Source organism: Sorex fumeus, unplaced genomic scaffold, assembly GCF_029834395.1.
Source record: "Sorex fumeus unplaced genomic scaffold, SorFum_2.1 ptg000125l, whole genome shotgun sequence".
In the NCBI taxonomy this organism is placed as follows: domain Eukaryota; kingdom Metazoa; phylum Chordata; class Mammalia; order Eulipotyphla; family Soricidae; genus Sorex; species Sorex fumeus.
The window spans coordinates 2,932,682-2,956,557 of NW_026606182.1; the positions used below are offsets into that span (position 1 = coordinate 2,932,682).

At 46.5% G+C, this 23,876-nt stretch overlaps 1 protein-coding gene across 1 annotated transcript in view; it reads right to left on the reverse strand.

The window, feature by feature from the left end:
* Positions 1-14,587, reverse strand: part of DMC1 (DNA meiotic recombinase 1) — a 35,142-nt gene extending 20,555 nt beyond the window's left edge. The window contains exons 1-6 of the mRNA XM_056137397.1: positions 14,537-14,587; positions 13,754-13,798; positions 12,545-12,691; positions 11,147-11,229; positions 5,475-5,527; positions 1,556-1,597 (exon numbers count right to left, since the gene is read on the reverse strand). Of these exons, the coding sequence (XP_055993372.1) occupies positions 1,556-1,597; positions 5,475-5,527; positions 11,147-11,229; positions 12,545-12,691; positions 13,754-13,798; positions 14,537-14,587 (421 nt within the window). The remainder of the gene's footprint in view (positions 1-1,555; positions 1,598-5,474; positions 5,528-11,146; positions 11,230-12,544; positions 12,692-13,753; positions 13,799-14,536) is intronic.
* Between the last annotated feature and the right edge of the window lie 9,289 nt (positions 14,588-23,876).

Consider the following 23,876-nt stretch of genomic DNA (forward strand, 5'->3'; position numbering starts at 1 on the left):
TAATGAGGCCCACAGGGGACTGAGTAGCCCAAAGAATGTCCAGAATTAAAGCCTGTACCCATTTGAAAGAATCCATTTTTAACTTCTTTTTTGTAGAAAACAAAATCCTTTAAATATATATCAGTTTAAAAATAATAGATGTTTCTATAATCGTCATATATTATTATATATTATGACTATCATTATCTATTAATATATTATTAATTATTATTAATATAATTATTAATATAATATATATTACTCCAGGGATGGGCTGGAGTGATAGCACAGCAGGTAGGAAGTTTGCCTTGCTCGCAGCCGACCCGGGTTCGATTTCTCCGTCCCTCTCTGAGAGCCCAGCAAGCTACCGAGAGTATCCCGCCTGCACGGGAGAGCCTCGCAAGCTCCCCGTGGCATATTCAATATGCCAAAAACAGTAACAACAAGTCACAAAATGGAGAAGTTACTGGTGCCCGCTCCAGCAAATCGATGAACAACGGGAGGACGGTGCTACAGGACAATGCTACAGTGCTATTCTATGGCTGGAGAGATAGTACTGGGGTTAAGGCGCTTGCCTTGCAGGCAGCTGATCGCGCAGGACCCAGCACTGCATGTAAACTCTTGAGCACCACCAAGAGTGACCCCTGAGTCAGGAGGAAGCTCTGAACACTGCTGAAGGTGGCCCCAAAACAAAAGTAAACAAACTAAGCATGCCTCCAGACTATTGATCTTTCTCTCCAGCTTGTAAGATTTTCTGAGGACCAACTTACTCTACATAAAGTAAAGGGTTCCCGGCCTTGCTAGATATTGTGACACTATTATAGATAGGGCCGGAGCGATATCACAGCGGGTAGGGTGGTTGCCTTGCATGAGGCTGACCCGTGTTGAATTCCTCCATCCCTCTCTGAGAGCCCGGCAAGCTACCGAGAGTAGCCTGCCCATACTGCAGAGCCTGGAAAGCTCCCCGTGGCGTATTCAATATGCCAATAACAGTAACAACAAGTCTCACAATGGAGATATTACTGGTGCCCGCTCGAGCAAATCGATGAACAATGAGAGGACAGTGCTACAGTGCTATTATAGATAGGATACAGAAAAGATGGAATGGGGGAAATTGGGACAGTGAATGCTTTTCCTCACCAAAACACTCCTTTATATCCTGTCCCTACCAGGTGTTCAGAGTATAGAGAGTCTAGGATGTTACAGTACTACAAGTCCAAAGAGTCATTCAGGCATCTGCATCACGATGGACAGTTTACCTGTTTTTTTTTTCTTTTTGGGTCACACCCAGCGGTCCACAGGGGTGACTCCTGGCTCATGCACTCAGAAATCACTCCTGGCGGTGCTCAGGGGAACATATGGGATGCTGGGAATCGAACCCAGGTTGGCCGCATGCAAGGCAAATGCCCTACCCACTGTGCTATCGCTCCAGCCCCTAGTTTACCTGATTTTGAGCTTTAGTTTCTTTATAAATTTGGCCAGCTATGCAAAATTCTAGTAAATATCATTCAGTTACAAAGTAGATCAGTCAGTGACAGCAAGTATTGTTATTTTTATTATTGTTGTATTTTCTTACCACAGAGAGTATGAGAGAGCTGGGTTTTTCCAGTACGAAATTCTGTAAAACAAAAGAAAATCCACAGAATTCACATTAGATATTTTCATAAATAATAAGAGTGATAGCACAGCGGTAGGGCATTTGCCTTGCACGCAGTCAACATGGCCGACCCGAGTTCGATTCCTCTGCCCCTCTCAGAGAGCCCGGCAAGCTACCAAGAGTATCTTGCCCGCATGGCAGAGCCTGGCAAGCTCCCCGTGACGTATTCGATATGCCAGACACAGTAACAACAAAGTCTCCAATGGAGACGTTACTGGGCCCGCTCGAGCAAATCGATGATCAACGGGAGGGCCTTTACTTACTTATTCGAGGTTCAGAGATTTATTATTGGGGTTTTTGTTTGTTTGCTTGCTTGATTTGGGTTTGTGGGCCGCACCTGGCAATGTTCAGGGGCTATTCCTGGCTCTGTGCTCAGGACTGACCCTGGGAGTACTCAGGGGAGGTGTGGTGCCAGGGATCAAACTGGGGTCAGCTGTAGGCAAGGTAAGTGCCTTAACCCTTGCACTATCTCTCTGGCCCAGAATCTTATTTTCTTTCTCAGTTATCAAATTTCAGTGTCATGAATGGATTCTGCGGATATGAATACTGTGAGTACAAATAACTTCGTTTTCTTTTTCTTTTCTGGAGCTGGGATCAAAGGGTTTTTTGTTTGCTTTTTTTTTTTTACAGAACCATCCTTCAGATAAAATGAATAATTCAGTAATTTAGGCTATGACTGTTGCTAATACTTCTCATGCTTATGTGATGTTGTATGTTTGAACCAAGGTATTACAGATCAACAGAGATAGAGTTTAAACCATCTTTTCCTTTAGCAAAGCTATACAAATGAAAGTTTCAGACCCAATAAGAGGGAAAACTTGTTTTCTTCTATGGAAATGAGATCCTCAAGAGGAAGATAAAGGAGCCTCAGAATGGAGGACAGTCTGGATACCAGGCCCACAGGACCACAGATTACAATTAAGCAATAATATATCAGTAAGTACACAGAAAAGTAAAAGACTAAACTGAGAAAGAAAGAATAAAAGAAATAAAGAACTCAAAATCAACAGAAGTATGAACAACAAAATCAAAAGATTTAACTGCCAATGCAGCAATTATAAGACACAATTATTTTTAAAAAAGTATCTGCAAATTGGTTTTTGAAAAAAATATATAATTAGGAAGAGAAAATTCTTATCTCTGTTCATGGAATATGTTTCTTAGAAATGAGATATGTCTTGGGGACTAAAGTAATAATACAGCAGGTAGGACCCTTGGCTTGCACATGATTGACCCAGGTTCAATCTCCAGCACCCCATATGGTCCCCTGAGCCTGCCTGGAGGAATCCCTGAGCAATGAGTTAGGACTAAGCCCTAAGCACTACTGGATGTGTCTCAAAAGCAAAAACAGAGAGTTGTCTTACTCTAACACATCCTAAGTAATCTAAGTAAGCAGGCTTTAGAACCTTCATTTTGTTTTACACACACTTCTTTTTTGTTGTTTGTCTATTTTGGGGTCACAGCGATGCTCAGGACTTACTCCTGGCCCAGTACTCAGAGATCACTCCTGGCGGTGTTTGGGGGACCATGCTTGGGGGTACTGGGGATCAAACCCAAGTGAGCCACATTCAAGGAAATTGCCCTACCCACTGTCCTATCGCTCTGGTCTATGTCCTAGTACCCCATATACTTCTTACAGCCTCACACTTCCCCAGGCCTTAACCTTCTTTTTCCTCATTTTTTTTCTTTTTCCTCATTAAAAGGACTGTTTTCATGCATTTTGTGTGACTTTTTTTGTTCGTGTTAGTTTTCGGGTCACTCCTAGCAATGCACAGGGATTATTCCTGGCTCTGCACTCAGGAATTACTCCTGGCAATTTGGGACAATGTGGGGTGCTAAGGATTGAACCCAGGTTGGGCACATGCAAGGCAAGCCCCTTACCTGCTGTACTCTGGCCCCACACTGTTTAATGTGAAACAAGCAGCCAATCACAAATGGGAGAGAACAATCCCCAGGTTCTCTGAAGAGAGATCTCTGCAGGCTGACACGCAAGGTCCAAAGGTATTTCAAGCTTTGATAAAAGCAGACCACCAGGAAAACAGAGGCCAGGAGGACTTGTCAATGGTTAAAAGCTACCAGAAGTGTGCAGGGGGCGAAGGGCAGTTAGAATAGAGAAGGGACCAGTGTGACAATAATAGTTGGAAATGATCACTCTGGGCAAGAACTGAGTGTTGAAAGAAGGTCAAGAATATATGTGATAACCTTTTAGTTATCTGTATCGGTACTGCAAACCACAATGCCCAAAAGGAGGGGAGGTGTGGAAGGGGAAGGAGAGAGAGAAAGAGAGAGAGAACAGTGCCAGCCAGCCATAGGGGTAGGGGGTGGGAGGGAGACTGGAGACATCAGTGGTGGGAAATGTACACTGTTGTACATGAAGGGATGGTGTTGGAACCTGATATGACTGAAATCCAATCATGAACAACTTGGTAATTGTGTGTCTCACTATGATTCAATTTAAAAAAAAAAGTGATTGCAAAACCTCTGACTGCCAGCTGGACAGCTGCAAGGCTGAGACCCTGCTCACTCCCCACTCTCCCACCATCCTTTCCCATATATACCCCCATCCCAGTCCGAGAGTCAGACAGCTTTGGGGACAGGTGGCTGACATCTGAATAAAACTGGTTTTCTTAATACCAAAAATGTGTCCGTTAAAAATTGGTCTTTCTGGACTGGAGCAATAGCACAGCGGGGAGGGCGTTTGCCTTGCACGCGGGTGACCCGGGTTTGATTCCCAGCATCCTATATGGTCCCCTGAGCAGTGCCAGGAGTAATTCTTGAATGCAAAGCTAGGAGTAACTCCTGTGCATTGCTGGGTGTGACCCCCCCCCAAAAAATGGTCTTTCTGGGTCAAAGTACAAGGGTTAAGGTGCTTGCCTTGCATGGTGCCAACCCCAGTTCAATTCCCACCTCTACATATGGTCCCTTGGACTGCCTGGAGTGATCCCTGAGTACCTCCAAGTGTGTCCTCCCCACCATTTTTTTTTCTTTTTGCAACCAAGTACTGCAACCAAGTAGGTGCAACTCACAGAGGGACTGGAGAAATGGTGCAGCCAGGAGGGCGCTTACCTTGCAGGTGGCTGACCCAGGTGAACCCCAGCAACCCATTGAGTCCTCTGAGCACTGCCAGAAGTGATTACTGAGTGGAAAGCCACGAATAACCCTGGAGCACTGCTGGGTGTGGCTCCCAAACCAAAAAAAAATTTAAAAAAGAAGAAAAAGAAAATGCCAATAAAATCTATCTATTCTTGCACAGTGGGTAGGGCATTTGCTTTGCACATGGCCAACCCGGGTTCAATTCCCAGCATCCCATGTGGTCCCCGAGCACCACCAGTAGTAATTCCTGAGTGCATAAACCAGGAGTAACCCCTGTGCAACGCCAGGTGTGACCAAAAAAGAAAAAAAAAACCCTATCTATTAATCTTAATCACACAACAATCACACAACCATCCTGTTATTCGTCGATTGCCTCAAGCAGGCCCCAGTAACGTCTCCTTCGTCCTAGCCCTGAGATTTTTAAGAAAAGTGCCATATTCAAGGCTTTTTCAGAGTTAGGAGAATGAGACCCTTCATTGTTACTGGTATTTGGCATATTGGGTATGCCACGGGGAGTTTGCCAGACTCTGCCATGTGGGCAGGTTACATTCGGTAGCCTGCCAGTTTGTCCTTAATGTTAATTAATGTTAAATTATATTTTAATCCCAGCCCAGATTAATTCTGTCTTAGTAATTAAAATAACTTTCAAAATGATACATTTTCTGATTTTTTTCATTTAATTAGATGCATGTGTCTTTATATCGATGAGTATTTTCCATATAACAAAATATTTCGTTCTACCCACCTCCGAAAGCTTCTGTGATTGCCATGCTCTCAATTCCACCTCCAAGCAACTTACTGGAAATAGAAAGTAAGCGTTAGTAATAGGAAAGAAATAAAGAAAAGGAGAAAGGAGAAAAATGTTAACATCATTAGCAGCATTTCTCTCTCTCTTTCCCTCTGTCCAGTCATCCATCCTCCATAAATATCAGCTCCTGGCTGAACACATGGCACTTGTTTGGATCACAGGTTCTTCTCTATGGGCAATGAACCAGCCACACAATTTATAAGCCATTCTGGGTACCGATAAATGGACTATAAAGACCTAATGACTCACCGTTCTTTATCAATGAACTGGAATTTAAATAAATGGCCTGTTACTAACTGTGTGTGTGTGTGTGCTGGTACTATTTCTAAAAATCAGCTAGTCAAATTTTTCAAAAGTATCCTGAGGGGCTGGAGCGATAGCACAGTGGGTAGTGTAGCCTTGCACACAGCCAACCTAGGTTCAATTCCCAGCATCCCATATGGTCCCTCCCCCCCAGCACCGCTAGGAGTAATTCCTGAGTGCATGAGCCAGGAATAAACCCCGTTCAACGCTGGGTATGACCCAAAAGGCAAAAGAAAAAAAAAAGTATACTGAGAAACAGCAAATCATTGCACTCCTTGTTGGTTAAAAGAAGATAATATTTCTTACTTTGTAGTGTTGTATTACTCAAAAAAAGCATACAAAGCCTCTCCATAGGAAAGAATTCATAGTGACTGACTTTTTAATTTAAGATTCGGCTTGTAGGAGAGAACAATTTAAATATAAATGAAAGCAGAGGCCAGAGCAATCGTACAGTGGGTATGAGCGCTTGCCTTGCACGTGGCTGACCCAGATTCAGCACCCTGATGGTCCCCCAAGCCTGCTAGGAGTGATTCCTGAGTTCAGAGCCAGGAATAAACCCAGAGTACTCACTGCCCGTGTGTCCCAGAAAACAAATTTTTTAAAGTTTTTTTAAATTTGATCATTGTATAATTGAAACTGAACAATAAAATAAATAAATAAAAATGTAAAAAAAAGTTTTTTTTAAATTTTTGTGGGTTTGGGTTTTTTGGTTTTGGTCAGACCTGACAGTGCTCAGAGAACCATATATAGGATGTCAGGGACTGAACTCGGTTAGACACATGCAAAGCAAAAGCCCTAGCCACTGTACTATTGCTCCAGTACCCCAGATTTTTTTTTTCTTTTTGGGTCACACCTGGCAAAGCACAGGGGTTAAATCCTGGCTCTGCACTCAGGAACCACTCTTGGCGGTGCTCAGGGGACCATATGGGATGCTGGGAATCGAACCCGGGTCGGCCACGTGCAAGGCAAATGCCCTACCCGCTGTGCTATCACTCCAGCCACCAGTACCCTAGATTTTTAAAAATTTAAATATAGGGGCTGAAGAGATAGTCAAAAGTAATTCCTGAGTATGAACCCAAGAATAATCCCTGAGCATAGCAGGGTATAGCCCCCAATCAAATAAATAAATAAATAAATACATTTAAATATAAGTGGAGGCAATGTTGGAAGTTATTCATAGATTCAGCCAGATGCACTGGAATGAGAGAAACACCCCAACAGGGTATAGCTCGGAGGCAGAGCATTTGCCTTGCATATGTGAGAACCTGGAGTTCACTCCCTGGCCAGAGGGACAAAGAGAGAAATCTAAATTCTAGCCTGCACAGACTGACTCCAAAGGACAGGGACTGAGTCTATTTGGAGGGCTGACAGTCAGAGATCCCAGAAGCATACCGACTAAAAAGAGACCTTTTCTTACTCATCTTCAGAAAAATCATCCTAAAAGGCTACAGCTCTAGAAAATATCAGACAAAATTCCCGGTTGATCCACAGTCTGGGGAGTTGTTATTTTAGGGTCACACTCATAAGGCTCAGGGGCTATTTTGGACTCAGGGGTCACTCCCCATAGGGCTTCGGGACCAGGTAATGACGGTGATCAAACCAGGACTCCTACAGGCAAAGCACATGATACATCCCCTCCAGCTATCTCCTGTACCCTGATTTGCAAAGCTTTGGGGGGTTTTGCCTTCAGACCACACCCAGTGATACTCAGGCCTTACTCCTAACTCTGCACTCAGGGATCACTCTAGAAAGTGCTTGGGGGCCATATCGGGTATCAGGGATCAAACCCAGGTCAGCTGCATGCAAAGCAAACACCCTATCTACTCCCACTGTACTATCACTCTGGCCCCTGATTTGCAATCTTAATCAGCTGAAAAGCTAGCCAAAATTTTTACCTGAAAGGGTACTCAAAATGATTTGGAATAGCATAATTGTTCCCTTTGTGAAACTCAAGAAAATTTAGAATTAAATATAGAAATAGTGTTTTTAAATCTAGACAGCTTTAAAAATAGAGACATAAATCAAACCCACAGATTACTATTTTCATATTAAATTTGGGAATAATCTGTGCATAGCTGTTATTTTAGAACTTCTAAAGTTGAAGAGTGTTTGACCTTTTTATAATAACAGATTAGCCTGTAGCTGATTAGATGGTATAGACCTGCAGTTTTTAAGTTGGTAACTAAGTTTATACATCGTATTTGAGCATTTTCATTTAAGTCTATCTTAAAGCTCACTAAACCTAAACATTTTAATTTATTAGATTTAAAAAGGACACTTAAGTAACTGAGAAGATTTTAATAAGATAAAATAATGAAAATTTAATGAATGAAAATAAATATTACAGTATATTAAATAGTTTCAACAAATTATAATTAAAATTTTAACATAATTTAAACATGTTATAGACAACTTATAAAAACTTAATGATCTGCAGAGTTAGTACAGGAGGCAAGGCACTTGCCTTGCATGCAGCTGACCCTTGTTCAGTACCAGGTACTGCATATGGTCCCTTGAGCCCTGCCAGGGGCTCTCCTGAGCAAAGAGCCCCTGAACAGCTCCCCTGAGCACCACTAACTGTGGTCCCCAATTTTTAAAAAAAAATGTAAAATAAATTCCCCTTGAAATTTGTTTCCCTTAGGACCAGAGAGATAGCTCAATAGGTCCCCAAAACACCACTCAGAACAATCCCCAAATACACATAACACCTCAGCACCACCAGGTGTGGGCCCCCCAACAAAACAAATTTTGCTAGATTTATAAATAGGCTTATAGCTTAGTAAAACATGTATAAGGGCTGCAGAGATAGTAAAATGGTTAAGGTGCTTGCCTTGGGTGCAGCCAAACCAGGTTCAATTCCTGGCATCATATATGGTCACTTGAGCATGCTCATAAATGGCCCCTGAACACAGATGCAGGAATAAGCCCTGAACACTTGTGCCAAGTGTGGCCCAACCCCTATGACAAACAAAAGAAAACAGGCATATGTTAATAAATCGAATATTGTCACTGTCACTGTCACTTTCCTTCCGTTGTTCATCGATTTGCTCGAGTGGGCCCAGTAACATTGTGAGACTTGTTACTGTGTTTGGCATATCGAATACATCACGGGCAGTTTGCCAGGCTTTGCTATGCGGGCAAGATACTATCGGTAGATTGCCGGGCTCTCCAAGAGGGGTGGAGAAATCGAACTCGGGTCAGCCGTGTCGGCCACATGCAAGGCAAATGCCCTACCTGCTGTGCCCCAGCCCAAATATTAAGTTTTTAATTTTTTTTCTGTGCTCAACATGCAATATCAAGAATGTGAGAAAATTCACCATGACAGTACCAAATGACAACACTAAAACAACTTAATAACAACTGAATAAACAACTGTCTATTTTTTTCCAGAGAAAACAAACCCAGTGCTGGAGGCACAAATACATTGTCTCACAAGCAACAGAGCACTGTTCTAAAGACCCGGGACAATGATAAAAATACCAAATGCCCTGAACAAACACCATGACCTCTTAGCACCTGTATTGCAAACCATAATGCATAAAAGGAAAAGGAGAGAGAGAGAGAGAGCAAAAAGGAAAGTGCCTCCCATAGAGGGAGGCTGGGGGTAGGAGTTGGGGGGTTGGGAAATGTACACTGGTGGAGGGATGGGTGCTGGATCATTATACGATTGAAACCCAATTATGAACAGCTTTGTAATGGTCTATCTCACAGATAACCAGTTAAAAAAATTTTTTTAAAGTAATGTAATGTGGGGGCTGAAGCGATAGCACAGCAGGTAGGGTGTTTGCCTTGCACGCAGTCAACATGGCCGACACGGGTTCGATTCCCAGCATCCCATATGGTCCCCCGAGCACCACCGGAAGTAATTCCTCAGTGCATGAGCCAGGAGTAACCCCTGAGCATCGCCGGGTATGACCCAAAAAGCAAAATAAAATAAAAAAATAAAAAAGTAATGTAATGTGGGGGCTGGAGCTATAGCACAGCGGGTAGGGTGTTTGCCTTGCAGGCGGCCGATCCGGTTCAATTCCCAGCATCCCATGTGGTCCCCCGAGCACCACCAGGAGTAATTCCTGGGAGCATGGGCCAGGAGTAACCCCTGTGCATCACCGGTGTGACCCAAAAAGAAAAAATAAATAAATAAAAATAAAATGGCTCATTAAATAAATAAATAATGTGGAGTTCATGCCCAATTCAATCAGCTTAATCAATGGCTGAATAAATAGCAGTACTCCTACATTAAAAAAAAAAAAAAGACCTGGGACAAGCATAAATTTTACAGAGTTAGAAAAGGCAGCAGGGAAACAGGGTGTGCTGAGTAGGAGGCCAGGGAGTCGCTTATGAAATCTGAGGCCATGTTCTCCACGCTAAGGCAAGTCAGTTAAAACTGGATGACATGGACCGCTGTATAAGGGTCCCTTGGCAGTTATTGCTGAGGTAGGTTTGGATTCCTGTCATCTCTCTGGCTCCTACACACTAAGGTCTTGAGAAACAGAGGAGAAACCTGAGCTAAGGAGAGACTGGGAGGAGCCAGTTCAGGACAGAGATCAGAAATCTGATTTCGGACCTCTGAGGTCTGAGTTGCTTAGCAGACATCACCTGGAGACATATCTGACCAGGATACCCTTTTTTTTTTTCCCTTGGGGCATCTTGTGAGATCAGGGTTTGGGGAACTTGATTGAGGAAGTGCTGCTTTTGTTCAAACTGTTCTACCTAATGAAATAATAATTCTGCCTAGTAAGGCCTCTTGAGCAATATTTGGGTCTGGATTTCTTTTGTTTTTCCTCCTCTCTTGGTTTTTTGGGCCACACCCAGTGACTGCTTCTGGGTGGTACTCAGGGCTCTGCATTCAAAGATTACTCCTGGCAGGGTTCGGGGGACCAGATGGGGCGCCAGGGATTGAATCCAGGTCAGCTGCATGTAAATCAAGCACCCTGCCTACTGTACTATCTCTCTGGCCGTGGGTATGATTTTTTGGGGGGAGGGAGGGGTGTTTTTTGGACCACACCCAACAGGGCTCAGGGCTTACTCCTGGCTTGGCTCAAGGGACCATATGGGCTATGCTGGGAATTAAACCCTGGTTGGCCTAGTGCAGAGCAAGCACACTACCTGCTGTATTATCGCTCCAGCCCTAGGTCTAGATTTCTTATAAGAAATTTAATCCTGTTTCTGTGAGCAGTCTGGAATTTGCTTTGGTTGCCTTTTGCTGAATTTATGTCTGCTACTTGTATAGAAATAAAAAACAGAGGAAAAGAAATGTAGTATTTCAAGACATTGCTTATTAATGATAAAAAGTAAGAGATACATACTCAAATTCCTGGCTTCCGGTAGTGATATGGAATACCATCTTCCTCTTCTCACTATACTCAAATGCTGTCAGGAATCCTGGTTCCTTCAGAAACACAAGGAAGGAAAGGCTCAAAAAGGGCATATGATGATGGTTTTAATTTAAAATCTTGTCCAAAATTATATACTCGATTGCCAAAGTATAAGTTAAGAATTTGATTATATGCTATATTTTATTCATCTTTACTTATTTGTTAGTTGTTTGGGGGCCGCAACTGGTGATGCTCAGGGATAACTCCTGGTTCTGCAGTTGGGAATTACTTCTTCCAGTGCTTGGGGACCATATGGGATGTGGGAATTGAACTTGGGTCAGCTATATACAAGGCAAGTGCCTTACTTATTGTACTATCTCTCCAGAACTCTGTCTTTTCTTTTTTTCTTTTTTCTTTTTTGGGTCCACCTAGCGATGCCCAGGGGTTACTCCTGGCTCTGCATTCAGGAACTACTCCTGGTGGTGCTTGGGGGACTATATGGAATGCCGAGGATTGAATCCGGGTCAGCCTCGTGCAAGGCAAATGCCCTACCTGCAGTCCTATCACTCAGACACGCAACTCTTTTTCAAATCCAATCCTCTCTTACCAAATGGACTATGCCCCAAGAGAAAGCATTATTTGAAAAGACAAAGGGAAAATAATGAGGATGAAGGGAGAAAACTAGATGATAAAGAAGAAAGAGGCAGCAAAACTGAAAGAGGAAAAAAGTCAGTTAAAGATAAAAAGTTTTTGGGAAAAACAATGATCCTATAGTGCTCCAGATCTTTGAAACCTGAGACAATCTTCAGCAATTAAAAAGGTAAAGGTAAAGGCCCTCCCGTTGATCGTCGATTTGCTCGAGCGGGCCCAGTAACGTCTCCATTGGAGACTTTGTTGTTACTGTGTCTGGCATATCGAATACTCTCGGTAGCTTGCCGGGCTCTCCGAGAGGGGCGGAGGAATCGAACTCGGGTCGGCCATGTTGGCCGCGTGGAAGGCGAACGCCCTACCCACTGTGCTATCGCTCCAGCCCTTCAGCATTTAATTGTTGTTATTTTAAAACTGAAGTGATACAAAGTTATTATGGGGAATATAATGCTGTTATCTGTGGGATCTGAGAGGTCCCACAACAGTTTCTAACATTTGTAATGAGAAAGTTCACAGGCAATCACAAGGACCTTCAAAGTTGTTTTTTTCTCTTTGGGTCACACCCAGCAATGTTCAGGGGTTACTCCTGGCTCTGCACTCAGGAATTACTCCTGGCGTTGCTCAGGGGACCATATGGGTTGCTGGGAATGGAACCTGGGTTGGCCACATGCAAGGCAAATGCCCTACCTGCTGTACTATCACTCCAGCCCCAGGACCTTAAAAGATACAAGATCTGCTTACAATGAGTTTGTTGGCTGCTTCTTTAATCTTGTCCACTTTGGCTTCTGAAAGCCCTTTGACATTGCATAGGGCTCTCCTTGTGGTCATCTGTATTCCTTTGACGGTACAGATTCCTACTGACTTCAGTTTCTTAATGTCAGCGACGTTCTGGAAATAAAAGAATGGGTGTAGCGGATTGATAAAATGCCAGTCTGAAAGACTCCCGTACTATGTACTTTTATGTCCATCTTCCTCTGCCACGATGCCAATTTTATTTCAAGCAGCCAGGTGGAGCCCACCCACCATGTAGCCAAATGTTCTGGGAAAATCTGAGTAGAACATACCCAGCACGTTGCCAAATGTTCTGGCTGTGCCCTGATTTCCCAAGAATGTTAGTGAGACCATGGCAATGAAACAAGGAACTCAAAAGAGAAGCGTGTTGGTCGAGAAACTAATAAATTTATCACACATTCACCCCATCAGTTCAGCTTCTCTCGCTTTTATTTATTTATTTATCTTTTGGGGTCACACCAGACGATGCACAGGGGTTACTACTGGCTTTACACTCAGAATTACTCCTGGCGGTGCTTGGGGAACCATATGGGATGCTGGGAATCGAACCCGGGTCGGCTGCATGCAATGCAAACACCCTACCCGCTATACGATCACTCCAGCCCCGGTTCAAGTTTCTCTTTTACAGAACTTCATTCCCAATATGTTCTTAATCCTCCCCACCCCACCCCACCATTCTTGGGGAAGGCAAAGAATTACATCAACAAAGGGCAAGGATTTTTCTCTTACTCCAGTTTTCCAAATCCAACTAAAGGAGACGACATATGAAGACTTCATCTGGGACAGGCTTTACTATCAAGTGACTGCTGTGGAAATTCATCTAATTTCTTACTTAAAGTCTGGATTTCTGCCAATGTGATCATCTGACACAGAATTAAATTTTCAGTAGGTGAAGACACAGTAGCAGATACATATATCTTGACCGCTTCTAGTTGGACCCGTGATTCTCAAACAGGGACAATTTTATCTCTTGTGGGCATTTGAGAATGTCTGGAGACAATTTTGGATGTCATAACTGGAGGCATGCCACATCCTAGTATAGAAAGAACTACCCCACCCCCCAACAAAGAACTGCTTAGCCCAAATGTCAGTAGACTGAAGGAAGGCTGGGAAATCCAGATTTGGACAATTTCACAGTACGTCTGAAAAAGTACTTACAATTCCATGTTTCTGCAACAGGTCAATGTCTTGAAATAAAGAGTCCTAAACCATATGGAACAGGAAAAAAAAAGGGGAGAATTTTGATTCTTCATATCAAACTGTAAACTTCTTAGGAGGTTATGAGTCACACCAAAATATCTAGAATTTCATTTCTCTAAACAGGCTGAAGTGAGATTAATATGCTTGTTTGTTTGGTTTTTGGGTGTTGGGTTATGTCTGGTGATATCCGGGAGTTTTTCCCGGCTCTCTGCACAGGGGTCACTCCTGGCGATGCTGGGGGATCATATGTGCTACTGGGGATCAGACCAGGGTTTGCATTGAAGACAGTGCCTTACCCAGTGTATTACTCCCCAGTCTAGGATCAATGCTTTTTCAATCAGATTACAACAAATTTAGGAGAAGCATCAATATTTAAAGGCCTAGGAGACAAATATTTTGTCCTGGCCTCTTCCAATTTAAGCCTTAACCCAAAGCAGTGGAACAACATTTAAACCTATTTAAGGTTTTCTCACTCTCTTCCCTGCAGGCCTTGAATTCCTTCCTCTATTTGGTACCAGTATGGCCACACCAGTTGTTAAGTTACTAAAATACATTCCTGCCAGTTGCTAACTAGCTAATCTTAGCCCTCCGTGCCAATCAAATCATTACATATCTGTAATATGGCCCCTCTCTGGAATTATGTTTTCTCTACTCAGCAGTTTCTAGAAATAGAACAGAGAAGGCACTTTATCTTTGCGAAATGACTGAGCATCTCTACAGCTTTCAACATTTTAGCCAGACCTCATCATCCTGGAGCCCAGATTCTTCCGTTACAACTTGGTCCTCCTTCATAGTGAAAGGTGCGCAGCAGAAAAATAATCTAGTCTGAGAGAAGAGAAATATTGTTGAAGAGAGAGACCTCCTTGGTTTTATTTCAAATCACCAGAGACCAGAAATAACAAGAGAAACAAAAGTCCTGGCCGACCTATCTGCTCTGTGCAGGGCATGTGGCATTCTTTTGCAGGTGGGTGTCAGGGTGAGTGGTGTGGGATGAGTAATTTTCTTCCCTCTTGCTTCAAAACTTTCCGCTTTTTTTAATTTTGTTTTGTTTTGCGGACAACAGCAGCTGTGCTCAGGGCTTACTCCTGACTCTGTGCTCCAGGATCACTCCTTGGTGGTGCTTGGGGAATCATATTTGATGCCTGGAATCAAACTGGAATCAACATACCCACTGAACTATCTCTCTGGCCCCCTCATTCTTTATGAACTTATTTCCTGTCACCTAATCCACCATCTGAGAACCTTCCCTATTGGGATGTTATTCAGAACTACTCAGCAACTTGTAACATTGCTATTCAGCTGACTTGTAACATCAGACCAGTTTCAACCAACCAGCTGAAGAAAGCTGCATTAGAGTTGGTTTCCTCACCAAACCCCAGGGCCTCTCACATGTACATTCTTTTGCCCCATTCCTCATCTATAGCAGTTTGTTGGTTTGGGGGAGGGGAAGACGACCATATGGGATGCTGGGAATCGAACCTGAGTTGACTGGTGTGCAAAGCAAACGCCCTACTCACTGTGCTATCGCTCCAGCCCCCCAGCAGTAGTTTTTAAATCCCGTTTTATCTACAAGACACGTGTTTTTTTTTTTGGTTTGGGTTTGGGTTTGCTTTATCGGCCACACCCACGCCTGGCTCAGGGGGACCATCTGTTGTTTTGAAAACTCCAACGCAGGTCAGCCACGTGCCAGGCAAACGCCTTCCTGCTGGACTCTCTTGCCTGTCCAACACAGGCTTTATTGTTGGGGTTTATTTATTTATCTGAAGGGGAGCCACCCCTGGGCACTCTGGGTTGACTCCTGGCCCGTGGGCTCAGGGAATCATTCCCAGAAGGGTTCAGGGGACCCTCTGTGGTGCCGGCGCTCGAGGCCAACACCCCTGCACTGTCTCTCGGGGACCCCCCCACCCCCTTCTTTAGAACAAAGCCTGTTCCAGCTCCTCACTGATCCCTTAAGAACAAATCACGAAGGTGGCGGGGGTCGCTCACAGCTCCCCTCCACAGAAAGTGTCCGGGGGCGAAGCGGCGGAAGCGGGAAACCGCGCTCCTCAGAGAGGTCCCCCCTCAGACAGCTGAGCACCCCGAATTCCTCCTGCTGGAAACACCATGCCCAGCTCGCCTCGCCTTGACACAACGGGAAGAAGGTTCTCGAACTCTCTCAAGCACCATGAGGGATCAGTCACGGGGCTGCCCCTGGGGGTGCGAAGTGCGAACCCCGTCACCCTCGACGCCTCCTCAGCGAGCTCTGCTGACGGGGTGTGTGGTGGGGGGAAGCGGGGGGACATGACATCTCCCCGTCACCCTAATTCCCTCATCGGCCGAGGGGGTGCCTCGAGCCCCCCGTGGGGGCTGCCTCGAGGGGCATTTCCGCACCCCAATACCCCCTCAGTTTCCTCAGAGTCCCTCTTTGCCAACACACCCCGCGCACCCCCACAGGGTCCCCAATGGGCTCAAAGACCATTCATTCCCCCCTCTCACCGCCACCGCACCCCGCACCCAAGTCCCCCCGGAGCCGGTGACTTGGAACCCGAACCCCGAGTCCCGCCACGCCACGCGCGTCACTGACCCTCAGCGCCCGACAACGGGGGCGGGGCCAGTGCCTAGGGGGCGGGGCCACAGATGGGCGGTGATTGGTCAGCGGGGGCCGGAAGGGGCGGGGCCGGGCTCAAGAGACGCTCCTATTGGTCTAGCGCAGGGGGCGGGGCGCGGACCTAACCGGCACCGGTGCTCCTAAAGGCCCAGCTTTGTTGCGGGGAGGATTTTGGGGCTGCCTCCGGGCGTTACTCAGGGGTTACTCCTGGTTCTGTGCTCAGCGATCACTCCTGGCGGGTTCGGGGGTCGGGGGCCATATGAGGTGCAAGGGATGAAAAGCAGAGTGGGCTACCAGTATGGCAGGCGCCCTCCCCGCTGTACCAATTGTCCGAGAAAGTGGGGACCCCCGTGCTGGAAGGACGCCGGGGCGCGCGGAGGCAGGGTGCAGAGGAGTGGGGCTGGGGTGGGAGGAGAGGCCGGGGCGCCCCCCCCCCGAATTGAGGGACATGCTGAAGTCCGCGAGAGGAATCTGAGGTGGGGGGGCACAGAGGAACATCAAACGCGGTGGGGGGAGGGGTGGGCGCTGCTGAGGCGACAGGCAGCAGGGGTGTGGCGTGGGGAGTAGGACGAGGTGCCAGGCAGGATGCTTTTCTGAGTCAGAACCCCCCGGGGAAAGGAGGTCGAAGAGTGGGGATCGGGGCTTGGGGGTGACCCCGCCTCAGTGCTCGGGACTTTTCTCCTCAAATGCTTCATCCCTGGCTGCAAGGTCTGTTCCCACCACCCCAGCCCCTGGGGAGGGCGCTCCCCGCCCCCCTCCACCCCCCCCCCTTCAGGGCCGCCTGGGGTCTTCTGGAGAACGCCCCGATCTCACACTGCACCCCTGCGTGCTGAGTGGGGTCAGCTTGTACACTGCAGGAAGCAAGGGGGCATTGTCTCCCCGCCTCCTCCGCCCTCTCCCCTCCCCACCCCGGGCCGGGTTCTGGACGACACTGAAACCCTTCAAAGAGCATATGAGGGGCTGGAGCGATAGCACAGCGGGGAGGGCGTTTACCTTGCACTCGGCTGACCCGGGTTCGATTCCCAGCGTCCCATATGGTCCCCTGAGCACTGCCAGGGGTAATTCCTGAGTGCAGAGCCAGGAGTAACCCCTGTGCATCGCCAGGTGTGACCCAAAAAGCAAAAATAATAATAATAATAAATAAATAAGTTAAAAATAAAAGAGCATATGAGATGCCCCACAAACGTTTCTTTGGGTTAAAGATCCAGGACAGGGCGCCCCTTTTCCTAACGTGTCTGAATCACGGTGCTGAAATAACATTCCCATAATAGCCATTTGTCTTTGGGACGCCCTGCACCCGCCTCCAGCACCCCATGTGGATATTTAAGAGAGCGCCAACGAAGAACTTCATCACGCTTCAAAATCTGTTATTTTCCAGAAACACCGCCTGTCCTTTCTGTTCAATGGAAATAAACGCAGGGTTTTGTTTGCTTGTTTGTTTGTTTGGTGGTAGTTGGGGGGGGGAGGGTGGGATGGAGTGGGTGGGAATGACAGGCTTACACTTTGAAGCCGCACCTAAAGTTATTCTGGTAACTTCTGAGCAAAAGCGGTTCAGTGGAGACATCAGCTGTAGCGAGGCGCGACAAAAGAGCACAGCGCAACGATTTAGGGAAATGCAACATATGTGGTTTGCTTTCGCGGCAGCTGGGTGAGGAAAATGTTCATAATATTTGAAGGTTGTGTGCAGTACACTTAAAGAAACTGAAACGAGCGCCATAACGACACGTTCGTGAAATGAGAATAAGGACCTTGTTTGAGGCGGATATTGATGACTGCCGACCATTTTATTTTTATTTTATTTTTTTTTTTGCTTTTTGGGTCACACCTGGCGATGCACAGGGGTTCCTCCTGGCTCTGCACTCAGGAGTTACTCTTGGCGGTGCTCAGGGGACCATATGGGATACTGGGAATCGAACCCGGGTCGGCCACGTGCAAGGCAAACGCCCTACCTGCTGTGCTATCTCTCCAGCCCCCGGACCATTTTAAATGATTTTAAGAAATGACACCACACACGTCTCCTTGGGGTAGTTTAATAGGAAACTTTAAGAACTTTCCTCTTGGAGCGATAGCACAGTGGTAGGGCATTTGCCTTGCACGCTGCCGACCTGGGTTCGATTCCCAGCATCCCATAAGGTCCCCCAAGCACCGCCAGGAGTAACTCCTGAGTGCATGAGCCAGGGGTAACCCCTGTGCAACGCCGGGTGAGACCCCAAAAGAAAAAAAAAGCCTTTCTGCTGCTTAGCTCAGAATAAGCAAATCAAACAGCCTTTTCAGTGTTCAGAAGTTCTATGAGGAAGGTGACATTTCAAAACTGAGGGGACGGGAGGAATTCAGTGAGTGGTGCTGGAACTATGAGGTAGCCATCTGGCAGAATAAAATAAAATTGGAACTGTGCTTCACACCTTATACCAAAATAAATCCCAGATGGATCAGAAAATCAAATCTGAACAATAAAAAAGCTAGAAGAAAACACGAGATTATTTTTCTTTGATCTTCGGAGAAGGAAAACCATTTAAAGGATGGCACACACTTAAGAGGTCATAAAAAACTTACTGAGACCATTAAGAGAAAATGTGGTGTTGGTGAAGTTTCCTATCCACGTTTCTAATCAGAGAGAGAGCACCAGTTAGTGAGCTAGTAACTCAATGAGTACTCCTGTTAGTTTTACTAACCGCTCAAGTCCTTCAGCAGTTTCCCAAGTTCTCTAGAAAAGGCAAACTTTGTGTGTCTTTTTTACATTCTACAGGAAAAAAAAATAGAATGGAATTATGACGGAGAACTGAATTTCAAACTATTATACTTTACTGCCCCCCTGTGGACAACTACTTAGAATCAAGCTGGGCAAATGATTTCTCAGTCTCTGAGAATGATTTCTTCTGAGGCCAATGATTTCTTTGCCTGGGAGTGTTCTTGGAGTTGAAGAGTTCAAGTTTGAGAAAAGTTTTAGTAGAGGGCCAAATAAAAAAACCATTTTTCACTGACTAGATCCTCCCTTAAACACTTTTTTAAATTTTTTATGTTAGTTCACAATATTTGATTACATTTAATATTCAATCCCACCACCATTACACCTTCCCACCACCAAATTCGGGATGTTTCCATCCTAAGCCCCAATCCTTGTTCCAAAATACAATTGAAAGAATATACTTTGGGGGCTGGAGTGATAGCACAGAGGGTAGGGCGTTTGCCTTGCACGTGGCCGACCTGGGTTCAATTCCCAGCATCCCATATGGTCCCCTGAGCACCACCAGAGTAATTCCTGAGTGCATGAGCCAGGAGTAACCCCTGAGCATCGCTGGGTGTGACCCAAAAAGTTAAAAAAAAAAAGTAAGCAGCTTTGGTTCTCTTAGGGCCATAGCTGGGGCTCCATGTGACCAGAGAGGGGCAGAGATGGGGTAGATAAAGGGAAGGATTGATCCCTAAGATCCTGCAGGCAGTGGGAGAAACTAAAGACTTTTTTGGTTTTGTTTTTTGGGCCCTTGTGACACTTGTTACTCGGAGATCCTGGCAAGCTCTCGCTCGCACGTCAAAGTCTGGCAAGCTTGGGGCTGGAGCAACAGCATAGCAGGGAGGGCGTTTGCCTTGCACGCGGCCGACCCGGGTTCGATTCCCAGCATCCCATAGGGTCCCCCGAGCACTGCCAGGAGGAATTCCTGAATACAAAACCAAGAGTAACCCCTGTGCATCGCTGGGTGTGACCCAAAAAGCAAAACAAAAAAACAAAACAAAACAAAACAAAAAGCCTGGCAAGCTACCTACCTGTGACATATTCAATATGCCAAACACCGTAACAAGTGTCACAATGGAGACATTACTGGGCCCGCTAGAGCAAATTGATGAACAACGGGAGGACAGTGATAGTGACAGTTTTTTGGGCCACACATCATGGTGCTTCGGCGTTAACCCTGGCTCTGAGCTCAGGATTCACTGTGGGTGAATAGAACTCAGAACAGAACCTGACTTGGCCATGCGCAAGGCAAATGCCCTACCCACTGTACTATATCTCTGGTCCCGAAATTAAAGATTTTAACCAATAGATTTCATGATGAAAATATGGATCTTTGGGGGGGTCAAGGGCTCCCCAGCAGTGGTTCGGAGCTCAGGGGCCGGTGTCAATGTTACTCGGCCAGGAGACGCCAGGCCTAATGGTTAGGTGCTGGGACCCCCAGGAAAACACCCGGGTTGGGGGAGCATGAGGTGCTGGGGATTGAACTAAGGCCAAGCATTTATCTCTTTGTGCCTAAAATCTGGATTTCTGGGGCTGGGGGTTGGGGGGGTGAAGAAGAGGGGCTTGTGTTTGGGACTATATCCCATGCTTAAGCCTTACTACTGGCTCTGTGTTCAGTGCTCACTCCTAGCAGGACTCAAGGGACACTATGGAGTGCTGGGGATTGAACCTGGGTCGGCCGCAGGCAAGGCAAACGCCCGACCCACGGTACTCTCTCTCCAGTTCCATAAAATCTGGATTTTTGGAAGAGACCATAAAAGGAAAATGCCGTGGACCTCAGGACTCTTCTGAGGACCTGCTGGGCCCTGGCACAGATGCTGCTTTTCCATGTCCCGTCCAGAATTTTTGGCAGGCGTCTGGGATCACGGGTCCTTTAGTGACTTTTGATGGGGTTGGACTACTGGGACATTTCTGGGGCCCGGCTGGATTAGCCTTCTGAATTTCTCGACCAAATGCAGAAACTCTTGGGCCTTTGCAAGCTCTTCTCTGGGGTAAGAGCTTGAATGTATTCTGCAGTTCTAGCGCCCCCTGGTGGGCAGAACCCAGCTGGTCGAAGCCCTCAACACCAGAGCGACACAGGGCAGGGCTTGGCCCACGCTCTCACCATGTCTTGGCTAACAGATTCAGGAAGATCAGTAACATCATGAAAACAATAGTCCAACACCAATTACTGAGCGACTGCTTCTTTATACAAGGTTTAGCTCATTTATACAAAACCACCATCTACCTTTGTTAAGGCCCCCGGCAACCTCAGTCACAAACAACCCTAAAGTTATAGCCCAGGCAGGTAAAAACTGAAATCCCCAGATTTTTTTTACAAACACCTTTATTATTATTTTTTAAACAGAGGCCATCAGGATCACACACAGCAGAGTTGTGGGACATACGAGGCAGGGGGTGGAACTTGGGGCCTCACAGATGCCCTGAGCTTCCTCCTGTCTCCCCAAACTCCAGATCTTTTTAGAATCAAGCTCTTTCCACTGCATCATCTTTGCCTGTGGGAGAAACTAGAAGGTTTTCCTTCCTTGAGCTGGTAAATTTGTCTTGAGACTAGCCCAGGCTAGTCAAAAGCCAGAGAGACAGACCCACAGGGGACGCACGATGGAAGAAGACATTAAAACTTATCTATCTATATGGGCTGGAGCGATAGCACAGCGGGTAGGGCGTTTGCCTTGCACTCAGCCAACATGGCCAACCCGAGTTCGATTCCTCCGCCCCTCTCGGAGAGTCCGGCAAGCTACCAAGAGTATCTCGCCCGCTCAGCAGAGCCTGGCAAGCTACCCGTGGCGTATTCAATATGCCAAACACAGTAACAACAAGTCTCACGAAGGAGATGTTACTGGGCCCGCTCGAGCAAATCGATGAACAACGGGAGGACTGTGATCTATCTATATATTACATATTGGAGGTGGGGCACTCTTAGTTCTCAGTGAATAATAATAATTCAGAAATCTTATCTAGTGTTCTATACTAACACAGTGTAAAGTAAGTAAAAGTAAAGGCCCTCCCGTTGATCATCGATAACACTAACATCGATATCAACTAACACAGTGTAGATATTATAAACCAGAACCACAAGTTTAAAAGGATGAGATAAAAAACATATCAATAGACTAGGGAGATGGTAACGAGGTTAAGGCACTTATCTTGCATGCAGATGACCCTAGTTTGAGTCCCCAAGTACTTCCTCTGGCCACTGGTCACTGTTGAGCACTCAGCAAAGAGTGGCCCCTGGCACTGCTAGGTGCCTGGGAAGAACGTGTGACCATAGCGCCCTGCAGAGAAAACCTGAAGATCACCGTTTTCTGTCAAGTGTACAATCCAAATGGGACCAGGAGGGCCAGGGAGAGACAGCACAGAGGACTGATGAACATGCTTTATATGCAAGGGACCAGCGTGTGATCCCTGATACTACATGGTCTCCTGAGTACTGTCAAGAGTGACCCCTGAGCACCATACTGGGAGCAGCCCCCTGAGTACGGCTAGGTATAGCTCCCAAACACAATTTTATTTTTGGTGGAGGTCAGGCGATGCTCAGGGCTTACTTCCAGGCTCTGCACTCAAGTCCTGGCAGTGCTCAGGGGACTGTAGGGGATGCAGGAGATGGAACCATAGTCTGCCACGTGCAAGGACAGCGCCACCCACTGCACTACAAAATTGAATTCCAGTGGGACCATGATTTTTCTCCTAATTATCTCTCAGTGTTTCACACAATGAGAAAACCCAGGGCCTCCAGGAACGTTCTGTCCGGGATCTCTTCCAGGTTCTCCTGGGACCCCTTCTCATTTGCTTTCCTTCCTTCCCTCTCCTCTCCCTTCCTTCCTATTTTGGGGTCACACCTGGCAGTGCTCAAGGACTACTCCAAGGTGCTCAGGGGGACCATGTGGTGCCAGGAATGGGAACCAGGGATTCTGCATGCAAAGTTGGCATAGGGCCTTCTCTCAGCCCCTCTGTGGGTTGCTTGTAATGAGGGAGGCCGGAGATTGTTCAGTGCCCAAGAGTTCATGCTCTGGAGGCATGAGGCTGCAGGTTTGATCCCAGGAGCTGCTGTGAGCATGGAGCATGGTCCAAGCAGAGCTGCCCTGAGACCCCTGGCACCGGAAGTGATTCCTGATCTCCTGTAGTAGCTCGGGTGTGCAAGTCAGAGGGTGGGTTGCCCACAAGTACATCTAAAGATGCATCCACTTTGGGGTCAGAGCGATAGTACAGCGGGTAGGGTGTTTGCCTTGCAAAAGGGGCCAACCCGAGTTTGGTCTCCGGCATCCCATAGGGTCCCTCAAGCACTGTCAGGCATAAATTCCTGAGTGCAGAGCCAGGAGTAACCCCTGAGCATCGCTGGGTGAGGCTCAAAAAAAAAAAAATGCATCCTCTTTTTTCAGCGCTACAACTTCCGGCAAGCATGAGTGCAAGCAGCACCGCTGAGATAGAGCGACCCCTAGTGGTTACCGCGGCTCAGTGCACAAGTACCACAGCAGATTTGGGTTCGCCCAGGAGCGCCACAACCAAGGTGTGTCCCCCCCTACGCCTTTCAATTCCCAACATCACCAAAGTAACAAAAGGACAGGGGAATAAATACCAACGAGCAGCCCAGAGATAGCGCCCGGCGGGCAGAGAGCCAACTTTGCATGGGGGAGGCCTGGGTTTGATCCTCAGCCCTGCAGGGTCCCCCAGGACCTCTAAGAGTGACTACCAAATACCGAGCCAGGAGAAGCCCCGGCCCATGGCCAGGGCTGGCCAAAAAACAAACAAAAAGAAGTTTTAAGATA